Source organism: Anolis carolinensis, chromosome 5, assembly GCF_035594765.1.
Source record: "Anolis carolinensis isolate JA03-04 chromosome 5, rAnoCar3.1.pri, whole genome shotgun sequence".
In the NCBI taxonomy this organism is placed as follows: Eukaryota; Metazoa; Chordata; class Lepidosauria; order Squamata; family Dactyloidae; genus Anolis; species Anolis carolinensis.
In genome coordinates, this window is record NC_085845.1 from 29,096,627 (window position 1) to 29,110,612 (window position 13,986).

The following is a 13,986-nucleotide window of genomic DNA, read 5'->3' on the forward strand; positions in this document are numbered from 1 at the left end:
GTGACAGTGAGGACCTTCACAAACTGGTCTAAACTTTATTTACAGCAGCTTCATAAAATATTTGGGGAAAAAACAATATAGAACTGGGATATTTTAAAAGCTTCAAGGTAAGAGAACCTTGCTAGGTTTTTTAATGGTTCAAAATCCGCACAAGAAGGGCCCCATCTACACTACTGTCTAATCCAGTTTCTGAATGGAGATCATCTGCTTTAAACTAGATTATATGGCAGTGTATATGGAGCCAAAATTGACAATAACACACAATACCATTCAAGTGATTATTTTCTTTTTATATTATTATTTCCTTTAAAAGAAAAATGCAGAACGGAAACATAAATCTTGGGTAGCAGGGAATGAGATTAATAGTATTGATTAGAACTATTTCAATCAACAATATGTCAGAAGAAAATCTTTATGCAAGAGTGTCATAGATGTAGGACTCTGGAAACAGGATGCAGGCTGGGTAGAATAACAGTTCACCTTGATAAGTTTTTTCCCCCCAGTGTAGTTTTAAACTGAACAATGATTTTAATTGTATGTATACATAATAGCCATTCCCAAGTAATGTGACCACATTCATTATCAGTGAAAGGAAAAGTTTCACTTTGTAGGGAATTGTTTGGGGTCTGGTATACTAACTGCTGGCACATCTGGATTTGTTAGCAAAGGATGGTTTTAATCACAAAGGTAAGGCTACATAATGCAAGACAATTTATTAGGCTTCCCATATACTGTAGATGTAAAATAAAGGGAACCAACAGAAATACAGCTGTCACTTCCTTTTAATGGAATGACCTAAAGACATTAACAGGGGAGAGCTGATGAACACATAATATTGCAATAATATATTTACACACATCCCTCTGTGTATCTCACATGGGCAGCATTGTGCCTCATGGTTTGGAAAAGCTGGAGGAGAAACTTCTATCATGTCTTTGGCCCAGAGTTGTAGCATGTTTTTTGTACTGTGTGTAGGAGCTTCAAAATCGCCTGTGAATTTATGATGATTTCAGCCCTTTCCACATTGCCCTATATCCCAGGTGTCACAGTATATTAACTCTACAATGTAGATGCATCCTTAATCTGTCCATCTGTAAAGCGGTCTTCCTGTTTCCTACTGCTTTTTACATTATAAGCATTACAATATACAACAACATTTGAAAAGGTTTCTGTTCCGGGTTAGAAAGTGCTATTTCTTGTTTAATTGTGCAGTACTTATTTTGAAAGTAGTTGTTAATAATAATAATAATATACTTCATTTATATTCTTCTGTATCTCCCCGCTGGGACTCAGGGCGGATTACAGAACACATAGAGGGCAACATTCAATGTCGTTATACAATTAACAAGGGCAGAAAATACATAAACAGAGGTAAATGCTTTCCCCATTGTTTCCATTATACTCCAAAGCGTTTTGCGGCTGCCACAAACTATGTTGAATTGGCTGCGACTCTATGAGATAGTCATATGTGGCTGCCCCTTGTCTCTGGAACTCCTTGCCCAGGGAAGCCAGAATTACCCTCTCCCTGCTGTCCTTCAGGCGGCAGGTTAAAACCTTTTTATTCAGGCACGCTTTTAAAGAAGAAAGTGTTTAAGATTGTCAGGGGCTGCTGTGATTTTATAGGCTGTTAGGAATTGTGGGAGTTGGAATGCAAACACCTGGAGGGCCGAAATTTGTCCGTGCCTGCGCTAAACAGTACATGAGAGAAGCCTCCCTGCAGGATAGTAACACATCCAAGCATCCCCTGGCCAATGTCTTTGTAGATGGCTGATTCTTTCACACCAGAAGCAACTTGCAGTATGAAACCAAACATTATCATCATCATCATCATTGAAAAACTATAGCAAAATGTGGTGCAGGATGTCCTTCCCGCAAAAATGGTTTAATAAACTTTCCCCATGTTTTTATGATAGACCCAATTAGGAAATTACATTTATAACCCAGGAACAAATATCGTATTACATAGTGCTATTTGGTTGTTGTATGTCTTTCGGGCTGTGTGGCCATGTTCCAGAAGCATTCTCTCCTGACGTTTCGCCCACATCTATGGCAGGCATCGTCAGAGGTTGTGAGGTATGAACATGGCCACACAGCCCAAAAGACATACAACAACCCTGTGATCCCGGCCATGAAAGCCTTCGACAACACATAGTGCTATTGTCTTGTATGGGAAGTCCTGCCTTCTTCTAATATGGACAAACTGCAGACATTTAGTCCCCAGCTATACTGCCAAATAAGGTACATTGACACTGCCATATATGGTTGGTTTTGTTGTTTATTCGTTCAGTCGCTTCCAACTCTTCATGACCCCATGGACCAGCCCATGCCAGAGCTTCCTGTCGGCCGTCGCCACCCCCAGCTCCTTCATGTTCAAGCCAGTCACTTCAAGGATACCATCCATCCATCTTGCCCTTGGTTGGCCTTTTTCCTTCCATTTTCACCAGCATCATTATTTTCTCTAAGTTTTCCTGACTTCTCATTATGTGGCCAAAGTACTTCATCTTTGCCTCTAATATCCTTCCCTCCAGTGAGCAGCCAGGCATTATTTCCTGGAGTATGGACTGGTTGGATCTTCTTACAGTCCAAGGCACTCTCAGAATTTTTCTCCAACACCACAGTTCAAAAGCGTCCATAGGTTACTACAGGGAATACCATTGCTTTAACTATGCAGACCTTCGTTGCTCTACTCTTCACAATTTTATCGAGATTGGCCATTGCTCTCCTCCCAAGAAGGAAACATCTTCTGATTTCCTGACTGCAGTCTGCGTCTGCAATAATTTTTGTGCCTAGAAATACAAAGTCTGTCACTGCTTCCACATTTTCTCCCTCTATTTGTCAATTATGAATCAGTCTGGTTGCTATAATCTTGTTTTTTTGTGTGTGTGTTTAACTGCAACCCAGCTTTTGCACTTTCTTCTTTCACCTTGGTTATAAGACTCCTTAGTTCCTCCTCGCTTTCAGCCATTAAAGTGATATCATCTGCATATCTAAGGTTGTTAATGTTTCTTCCAACAATTTTAACTCTAGCCGTGGATTCCTCAAGCCCCACACGTTGCATAATGTGTTCTGTATACAAGTTGAATAGGTAGGGTGAAAGTATGCAGCCCTGCCATACTCCTCTCCCAATCTTGAACCAGTCTGTTATTCCATGGTCTGTTCTTACTGTGGCTACTTGGTCGTTATACAGATTCATCAGGAGACAGACAAGGTGATTTGGTATCCCCATACCACCAAGAACTTGTGGCGGATTGATGATAATAAATGGAAGCTCTTAAGTGTGCCCACGATCCAGAGTCAGCCACAGAACAATAACATGTCACTTAGGTTTGCAGAACAAAAATACAGGAACTATACTGATTTCTAGAAATCATAAACAGTAGTATTTACAATGGTCCCTCTGATCACTTACAGAAGTCCACAGTCCTTTCTCAGTCCACAAATCTGCTTCGGAGAATACAGTCTTGTTTCTTCTACCTCTCTTCTCAGCAGCAAACAGGTCTCAAAATAGCAAGGCCTCTTTGAGTAAAGTGCTCTCTTCACCAGCAATACTCAGTCAGCACTGAAAACTTGTTCAAACAGGTTCTGCAGCAGCAGAATAGAAACAGTATCAAATCAGTCCCCAGACCTTTGTAGGCTCAGCCAATCGGCTTCATGCACTTCATTTTCTAGTTAACACGCACTGCACAGTGCCTTTGCAAACCATGACAGAACTTGGTTGGTATGGTTGGTATAGACTCATATAGGGAGCCACCAGTGGCATAGAGGGTTAAACCACTGAGCTGCTGAACTTGCTGACTGAAAGGTTGGTGGTTTGAATCCGGGGAGCGGGGTGAGCTCCCGCTTTTAGCCCCATCTTCTGCCAACCTAGCAGTTCGAAAACATGTAAATGCGAGTAGATCAATAGGTATCGCTCCAGAGGGAAGATAACGGTGCTCTATGCAGGCCACGTCAATTTGGGCGTGTTCTTCAGCTTAGAAATGGAGATAAACACCCACCCCCAGAGTTGGACACAAGACTTAATGTCAGGGGAAAACCTTTACCTTTAGCCTCATATAATGCAGTTTGAAACTGTATTATTTGGTGAATCGACAGCAGGCACGGGCAAACTGTTTGCCTATGCCTGTTCTAAACTCTCCATATAATACAGTTTCAAACTGCAATATATAGCACTAAACAGTGTGCTTAATCCAACTATACACACTAGAGTGCAACTTCGCTGGCGGCGTCGCCAGGGGGCGCTGTGGCTGCGAGGCCAGGAGGGCGTCCGAGTGACGTCTCCGGAGCCCCCTCGGCGCGTTCCTTCCGGGATCGGTTCCGTTGGTGACCGACGCAGGCGCGCTCCTCCTCCCCCCGCCCGCGGGAGACTTCTTGAGGGAGAGAGAAAGAGAGAGAGGGCCAAAGCGGGAATCGCTTGAGGATCCCGGCGCCATGTCAGTGCCTCCCACCGGGTTTCCCCCTCCCGCCCGCGCCCCTTCCTTCCCTGGAGGGCCCGGCGCCAACCTGCAGGCCCAAAGCTGCCAGAATGGTGAGGACTAGGACTGAGGGAGGCCGGTAGGCCTGGGCGTGTGAGGCCTAGTACGAAAGGGTGGCTCTGGGAATGCGAGGGGTGGGCGGGCTCTGGGCCTGAAGTGCTTCTTCACCTCCGGAGAGCTTTAACTGAGCGCAATAAATCAGCAGGACACGAAGGGGTTGTAGTGGCCCCTAAGGGTGCATCTACACCAGGCCTGGGCAAACTTCGTCCCTCCAGGCGTTTTGGACTTCAACTCCCACAATTCCTGATAGCCGGTAGGCTGTTTGGAATTGTGGGAGTTGAAGTCCAAATTACCTGGAGAGACGAAGTTTGCTCAGGCCTAATCTACATTGTAGAACTGATCCAGTTTAATCCCACTTGAATTTATTTATTTGTTTGTTTACTAATTTTATCATCCGGGGGACTCAAAGCAGTGTACATCAAATATTGGCAAGGTTCAATGCCAACATACATATAAAACCAAAGCATAATATCCAAAACAATGACATATAACTATGTTAAAACCATAACATTCATATTAAACACAGTGTGTTAAAGCGTTGAGCTGCTGAACTTGCGGACTGAAAGGTGCCAGGTTCAAATCCCGGGAGCGGAATGACCGCCCGCTGTTAGCCCCAGCTCCTGCCAACCTAGCAGTCCGAAAACATGCAAATGTGAGTAAATCAATAGGTACCGCGCTGGCAGGAAGGTAACGGCACTCTATGCAGTCATGCCGGCCACATGACCTTGGAGGTGTCTATGGACAACGCCGGCTCTTAACGTCAGGGGAAACCTTTACCTTATAAAACATAAACAAAAATTTGAACAGTAAAATATTGAAATTAAAACATTTCAGAATTAAAATTAAAATCACATAATCCAGAATCGTAATTTGAAGCCATTCCAGTTGTCAATTGCACATATTTTGTATTCATTTCTTGCACTGCATTACTTTACTGCCCGAAGGCTTGGTCCCATAGCCATGTCTTTACGTGCTTTCTGAAGGCCAGGAGGAAGGGCGCTGATCTAATTTCACTGGGGAGGGAGTTCCATAGCAGAGGGGCCACCACTGAGAAGACCCTGTCTCGTCACCACCAACCGCACCTGCAAAGGAGGCGGGATCGAGAGCAGGGCCTCCCCAGAAGATCTTGACCTCCGAGATGGTTCATAGAGGGAGTTGAATTCGGACAGGTAAACTGGGCTTAAACTGTTTAGGGTTGATTTAGTGCCGTGGAATCCTGTGAGTTGTAGTTTCACAGCCTCCTTCTTTCAAAGAGTGGTGGTGCACCACCAAACTACAACTCCCCAAGACTCTATAGATTGAGCAACCGCAGAACAGTGTCACATATTTTAAAAGCTAGTTAGGAATGCATCTACACCAGGCATGGACAAACTTGGACCCTCCGGGTGTTTTGGACTTCAGCCTCCACAATTCCTAACAGATGGTAGTCTTTTAGGAATTCTGAGTGTTGAAGTACAAAACACCTGGAGGGCCAAGTTTGCCCATCCCTGGAGACTCATATAATGCAGTTTGCTTGCATTATAAGCCTCATCACACTAGAGCATGGACCCACTTTAAATCTGGTTTCTGCCTCCTGCACAATTCTGGGATTTGTAGTTTAGTGAGGCCCAGGACATCTTTGAATGAGTAGTTGAAAGGCACCTCCCTAAGTTACAAGCCCTAGAATTCTCCAGGAGGGAGAAACAGAAATGCACACTACATAAGCCAAATTTCACAAACTAATAAATTTTAAAAGTATACCATTATAACATTAAAAATTCCCTGACCCTCAGGTCATTATGGTTATCCATTAAAATTTGTTCTAGGGTCCTAAATACTCCGTTTCCTTTAGGCCGTGTTGAAATATTGCTGATCCGAAATAGCATTCAAAAATATACAATTACCCGTATGTATTTAGCCATTGCCTATTGTTGATCTTCAGGAAAGGCCTGGTTTCATAAAAAGTTTTTAATTTGAGAGTGAAGGCCATCAGGGAGGGGGCAATAAATGTTGTTACCTAAATGGTTCTATAATAAAAGCATGGGAAAAGTTTATTAAACTGTTTTTGTGGGAGGGACATCCTGCCTCATATTTTTCAGTTATTATCATTGTTATTATTACACTTGAAGTTCACTTTAACTGCCATGGCTCAGTGCTAAAGAATTATGGGAGACACCAACACTCCTTGGAATGGAAGGCTAAAGACTGTCAAAACTACACCTTCCATTATCCCATAGCATTGCGTCACGACAGTTCAAGTACTGTCAAAACTGCGGTCATCCGTGGCAGTGTAGATGCACCCTAGCACACAGATATATTGTACATATTGGGTATCCCATGTGTGAAATGCTTCAGAGCAGAAGGGGGATATTTGCATATACAGTAGAGTCTTGCTTATCCAACATAAACGAGCCGGCAGAGCGTTGGATAAGCGAAAATGTTGGATAATAAGGAAGGATTAAGGAAAAGCCTATTAAATGTTAAATTACGTTATGATTTTACAAATTAAGCACCAAAACATCATGTTTTATAAGAAGAAGCAGCTCAATACACGGTAATGTTATGTAGTAATTACTGTATTTATGAATTTAGCACCAAAACATCGCAATGTATTGAAAACATTGACTATAAAAACATTGACTACTAAAAAATTGACTACAAATATAGAATTGCATACAATGAGCTTATAGTATCAACATGGTTGGAAGTTAAATTCATAAAAAGTTCACTCCTTGCTGCCTAGAGAAACAGCTGTGGATCCGGGTGGGAGGCAGACTGCGTTGGATAATCCAGAACATTGGATAAGTGAAGGTTGGATAAGCGAGACTCTACTGTACATGAAATAAGAAAGGGTTAATTTACACTGTGGGATGAATGTAGTTTGAGACCACTTTAATTGCCATGGTTTGATGTTCTGGCATCACGGGAGTTGTAGTCTTAGAAAGCCCTTCATCCCTCTCTGCCAAAGAGAATGTCAAGCTACATCTCTCAGCATACTATAGCAGTTAAACTATCATCAAGCTGCATTAAGTCTATCATGGAGATAACTCACAGTTTATGTTTTATGGTCTTTAACATATTTGCTGTTTTATTGTTTGTTTGTTTTAAATTTAATTTGTTTGACCTTTTTATTGTTTCAATTAGCTTATTGTTTATTGTTATTGTTATATGTTGTGAGCCACTCCGAGCCCCCATGGGGAGAGAGGTGGGATAGAAATAGTTGTTGTTGTTGTTGTTGTTATATAATGAGATATATTGGAGAGGAGACCCAAGCTTAATCACAAAATTCAAGTTGTGTTTCATATCTATGTTTTCCTCCAAATCCGGACTCAGGAACAAGAAAAAAAAAAGATTGGGGGGGGGGGGAGGGTAGGTACTATGGCCATTTATCTTTCTTATACCCATAGCTTGAAAGTAGCTTTAAATAATTTTGTGTATGAAACAAGGTGCACGCTGAGCCAGCAGAAAGTACGGTAGCTGTCTCTAACTTAGTTACCCATAAGGACAATTTTGAATTTTTAGCTTGGGGGGAAAAAGGCTGAGAGGGGGCATAATAGCCATGATTAAATATTTGAAAGGATGTCACATTGAAAAGGGGGAAAGCTTGTTTTCTGCTACTCTGGAGGCTAGGACACGGAGCAATGGATTCAAATTATAGGAAAAGTTCTTCCACCTAAACATTACGAAGAATTTCCTGATGGAATGCACTGCTCCAGAGTGTGGTGGCATCTCCCTCTCTGGAGATTTTCAAACAAAGGCTAGAATGTCATATGTCAGGAGTGCTTTGATTGTATTTTCCTGTATGGACTGGATGGATCTTGTGGTCTCTTCCAACTCTGTAATTCTAGAGTATTTCCAGATTTCAGAATTCTGAGTAAGAGATGTACAATCTGTCTTTCAGTGTGATGACAGGAATGTTAACGTTTAAGGGACTCCTGCCCTTTATGCTGGATTGACCTGTTTACTCTTGGTCATGAGGCCTGCAGAACTGAGGGCCATAAGACTTTTTTTTAAGGCATGCAGGTTTTATAAGAGTTGGGTGTTCTTAATTCAGAAATTATCTTGGATTTACTCTCATAACGTACAGTTTTCCCCCTAACAACTTACTTTGACATTTCTACGTTGTAAGATGCAGCTGAATGAAATCAGTATTGGAATTAGTAATGACATTTGTGAAAGAATTATGTATAGTATGACACAATTTATTGTGTTTTTCTTTTCAAATTCAGCACCTAAAAAAGAAAAACAGCTATTATATTGACAAAAGTTTTTTTTTATTGCAGGGCTGTAGTTTGTCATTTTAAAAAATATCTGTAACCAGTGGTTTGTAAGGCCTTTGTTTTATCAGACCAAGGCTAGTCTATCATGTTGTAGCCAGTCCTGGGCAGATAGGCGCTTCTGGGAAGTTATGGAATAGGGGCATGAGGTTATGCCCCCATATCACCCTGCTCCATATTGTCCACATGTAATTGCTATTCATTAGCATATTGCCACTGTTCATAGTTCCCATGGGTGACTGCTTGTAGTGAATAGGCCTCTCTTCCATGGTTTCATGCAGTCCCCTTTTAAAGCTGCTGAGCCAGTTCGCTTCACATCTGATGAGAGAATCATCATTAATTCCATCAATTAATTTGATTTGTTGTGAAGATGTTATTTCTTTTGACTGTTTTGAATTTCCTGAAAATTTCAGTAGATGAGACCAAGCTCTAATATTGGGAAATATTAGTTCCCTGTGCAATTCATCTTTTGCCTACACCCATATGCTGTAATTGCCTTGTAAGTTAAACATTTCCAAGCTTTATTCTCATCCTTGATTTAGCTGAAATAATGCTGCAATCTTTTTACTTGCTCTTGTATACAGTATTTCAAATGCATCTATGAAGAAACTAGATGCCTTATTTTTCAGTCCTTTTTCCATTCTTTGCCTCTTCTGCCCCTTCTTCACTACAGTTCAACTCTGAATAGACATACAGACAGTTCCCAAGTTATGAACAAGACAGGTTCTCTTGATTTCCTCTTATGTATGTAAGTTGGAGCAGGCACATTTTAAAGTGAAACCATATATATGCATGCATGCATGCATGCATGCACATTTTGGATAGCATAGGGTAGGGTTAACACCATCTATGCCTCTGTTCAGAAGTTTTCACCTCACTTTCTGTTTCTGTTATAATTTAATTTTGGGAAAAAATGACTTGTGGAAACAAGGATTGGTGAGAAAGCTTCAGTGGAGACACCTTTTCCACATGATAACTCATTCATGAGTGAATTTCCCTCCCGAGAAATAGATTTATCTCACCCTTTGGTCATCCATGCTTTTTGGACTTCAAGTTCTGGAAGCTCTAAGCAGCATGACTAATGGGAAGTGATCATGGAAGATGAAATCGAAAATATTTAGAGGGCCAAAGGTTGAGAATAATTGTTCTCTATGAAAAATGGAGAATAGTCATTCTGTTTTGACATGGAGGTCTGTTTAGATTTGCTCTCTAAGAGAGCTCTGAGTTATACCTTACAACACACATCTAGCATCCGTCATGTATTCACTGCAAGACTCTTCTACTTCACACATTTTTAACCCTTAAACTTTTTCTGACATGCCTGGACTGGGCTACTCTCTAACTGCAAACCAAGGTCTGGGCAAATTAATGGACGGTAGTTTTATTACCTGTGATAGTCAAGCAAAATCACCTATGTTTAGAGGCAGAACATTAAATTCGGAGGAAATAATAAAAAGGGATTCTTGCCCTTGTCTGTTTGCCTACTTTTTAGAAACATCTGGTTAGCCACTGTTGGAAACAGGAGTCTTGCTCTATATAAATTGTGCCACATGACGCTTTTTCTAGATATTCTGACATGAACAGAAGAAATGCTTCTGACACCTGTATGTAAAGTTAAGTGTACAAAATATTTCATTAGGAGGAAAAAAAGCACATAATGAGATTTACACGTCCTCTTTGTATTCAAAAACCAAGTTTTTGAATACCCCCCCCCCCCCGAAGTTGGAGAATAACAGTTTTTAGTACAGTAGAGTCTCGCTTATCCAACATAAACGGGCCGGCAGAACGTTGGATAAGCGAATATGTTGGATAATAAGGAGGGATTAAGGAAAAGCCTATTAAACATCAAATTAGGTTATGATTTTACAAATTAAGCACCAAAACATCATGTTATACAACAGATTTGACAGAAAAAGTAGTTCATTACACATTAATGCTATGTAGTAATTACTGTATTTACCAATTTAGCACCAAAATATCACGATGTATTGAAAACATTGACTACAAAAATGCGTTGGATAATCCAGAACGTTGGATAAGCGAGTGTTGGATAAGTGAGACTCTACTGTATTCGTGATTGCTCTGTTTTGAAATAGATTTTCCACCCTTGGAGTATGACATTACTTAATGTATTATTGTTTTGGAAGATATTGTCTGTATGTGTAGTTTTGTAAGATTCATTGCCTTCTGGACACAATCCCTGGTGATTGCAGATTTTTTTGTTGCATGAGGTTTCTATGGCCACACTGTCTAAACACACTGCCAGAGGAGGAGAAGGCTGCACCTTTAAAAAATGCAAACATTGTCATGAAGTGATCATGATTTGAATGTTAGGAATCTAACATTTCTCCTTCATAAAGGTGAGCATATAACCTTGGTCAAGTCAGTATTTTGATGTAGTGAAATAATTGACCAGAGTAAGACTTAAATGATTCTTTCAATAAATGGTAAGATATTTGTACACATTTTATAAAATATGCTGCATGATAATTTGATGGTGATGCCAAGGCCTTGAATCATAGAATCATAGAGTTGGAAGAGACCTCGTGGGCCATCCAGTCCAACCCCCTGCAAGAAGCAGTAAAATCTCATTCAAAGCACCCCGACAGGTGGCCATCCAGCCTCTGCTTGAAAGCCTACAAAGAAGGAGCCTCCACCACTGTCCGGGGGAGAGAGTTCCACTGCCAAACAGCTCTCACAATGAGGAAGTTCTTCCTGATGTTCAGGTGGAATCTCCTTTCCTGTAGTTTGAAACCATTGTTCTGCGTCCTAGTCTGCAAGGCAGCAGCAAACAAGCTTGCTCCCTCCTCCCTATGACTTCCTCTCACATATTTGTACATGGCTATCATGTCTCTTCTCAGCCTTCTCTTCTGCAGGCTAAACATACCCAGCTCTTTAAGCTGTTCCTCATAGGGCTTATTCTCCAGACCCTTGATCATTTTAGTCACCCTCCTCTGGACGCTTTCCAGCTTGTCAACATCTCCCTTCAACTGCGGTGCCCAGAATTGGACACAGTATTCCAGGTGTGGCCTGACCAAGCAAGAATAGAGGGGTACCATGATTTCCCTGGATCTAGACGCTATACCCCTATTTATGCAAGCTAAAATCCCATTGGCTTTTTTTGCTTTTTTTTGGTCTGGAAATCTTTTGATTTCTTTCTTTGGTCACAAAGGATCATAGAGCTGATTAATTTTCAGAGGTGTTCCAGACAGTGAAGCAGACTGGTAGGCGTTTGGAGTGCAGATGGTACAAATATAGTAGTGAACATTGCTAAATGCAAATATATAATTCTGGCTATCACAGTGCTGGCTGTTAAAAATATTTATAGCAACATTGCATCCTAAACATACCACCCAGTGAGGTGGTGAGTGGGGTGCTTAAATCTATCCTGAGAGTAGGTTCAACTGATAATTTGATAGCCTGTGGTAACAGACTTGCAATGATTTTTGAAAACAAGATTCCTCAAAATAATTCCATATTTGATGCTGTGGTAGACGCAAGACTTGTAGAGATTGTTAAAGCAGCATCTGGTAAGATGTTCTGGAATGCATTTTACAGGTTTCAGCTTGATGTAGACAGGATAATAGCAGAGGTTAGACCATCCACCTATCCTCCTTATTCTTCGCCATCTTTGCTGACAAACTCTACTAAAGAAAGATTCAGTTGTCCCTTATTGCAGGAGGAAACTACTAACTGCTACAAGGAGGTGATAATGTGGCCCTTCCTTCAGGATTCTTTCTGGACCCTGAAGTGACAGATTGGAGCCCCAAACCAACTAGAATATTTGTCCAGTTACAAAAATCCTTTTGGGGAGTAAAGTGACAGAGTGCCAATCAATGTGCTTGGAAGAAGAGCATGATCTTTAGAATAATTTCAGCCTGACTTCACCTTTGTGAAGTGCACTGAAGTAGCCTCGGTTGCATCAACTGATGATTTTTATCAGGAGGGAAAATGAGCCAGTAAAAACTTTTGATCCCTCAGGATCTTTCAGAAGCATATGATACCACTGATCCCAGTATCCTTCTGAAGCAACTCTGAGGGGGTTGGAGTGAGATTCAGTGATACTGCACTTATTTGTTTCTGCATATAGCTGCAGGCTTGTTTTGCTTCATGCAATGTGTTCTGTGCAGTCATTTCAGGTTCTATTCAGTTCCCTCGTGTTTTTAAAAGAAATTGCTTATTATGTGAACATTTGGAGCACAATCTCACCATTATGCTGGTGGCATCCAGGTGTTGATCTGTTCCATCTGAATCAGGAGAGGCTGTGAAATCAGATAGGTGTTGGGAAGCAGTGATGAGTTAAATGTGGGAAGGGGAGGCAGACCTTTGACATTTAATTCCGAAAAGATACAGGTACTGACAAAACCATCTCTCTTCCTTGCCTAAGAAAACCCCGGGAAATTTATGGAGTTGCTATAAGCTGATAGGTAGCTTGAAAGCACATGTACACACGCTATGGATGGGAAGCCTAAATGCCCCAGAGGCACCATATACTGTTTGATCTGATCTTGGAAGCTAAGCAGAGTCAGCCCTGGTTAGGATTTTGTTGGGAGAGTGCCAAGGAATACCAGGTGCTATAGGCTATGTTTCAGAGGAAGGAACTAGCAAAACCACCTCTGAGTATTCCTTGTTTATGAGGTCACCATAAGTTGACAGATGACTTGAAGGCACATGTATACACTGAGGTTAGGTGTTTTTCGGGCCCAGGAACTGGAGGTTGTGTGACCTGTTATCAATGAAGTTGCATGTGTGTAATCTAAACAAAAGTTATAGACAATGATGCTGGTGAGGAATACATGCACCGGGCTGTAGTTTGTTAGCTGCAGCCATAGCTAGAACTGGTTGTAGTTCTCCATAATCCAGTTATAGTCATGACTGGATTATTACAGTACATTTTACATAAGAGTATACTTGAAGAGGGTATACAAGGTGCAGCTTCTGCAGGATGTGCACATCAGCTTCGAAATGTTGATACTGATGTACAATAACTTGACTCTCTTAGGACCAACATATATGCTTCCCTCATTATTGACTTACCTGTCCTTTAAGCTCAGGTAGGGAGGACCTGCTCATAAATATTATTTACTTGGTCTCTTCTCAAATGTGACCTACACTATCTGCCTTTAGCAGGGCTGCCTGTCTCTTTGTTTTATTCTATAAAGTACCAGCACAGAGTACATTTTATTTATTTACTGTAT

The 13,986-nt window shown here is 41.2% G+C and overlaps 1 protein-coding gene across 6 annotated transcripts in view; it reads left to right on the plus strand.

The window, feature by feature from the left end:
- Nucleotides 1-13,986, plus strand: part of sec24b (SEC24 homolog B, COPII coat complex component) — a 60,584-nt gene continuing 46,598 nt past the window's right edge. For 3 of the 6 annotated variants that reach the window (XM_062982999.1, XM_062983000.1, XM_062983004.1), the window contains exon 1: nucleotides 4,314-4,525. In XM_062982999.1, coding sequence (XP_062839069.1) covers nucleotides 4,429-4,525 — 97 coding nt within the window. In that variant the 5' untranslated portion in view covers nucleotides 4,314-4,428. Of the gene's footprint in view, nucleotides 108-4,313; nucleotides 4,526-5,550; nucleotides 5,702-11,025; nucleotides 11,149-13,986 lie in introns of those variants that run through there. The other 3 variants (XM_062983001.1, XM_062983002.1, XM_062983003.1) reach the window with 3 other exon arrangements.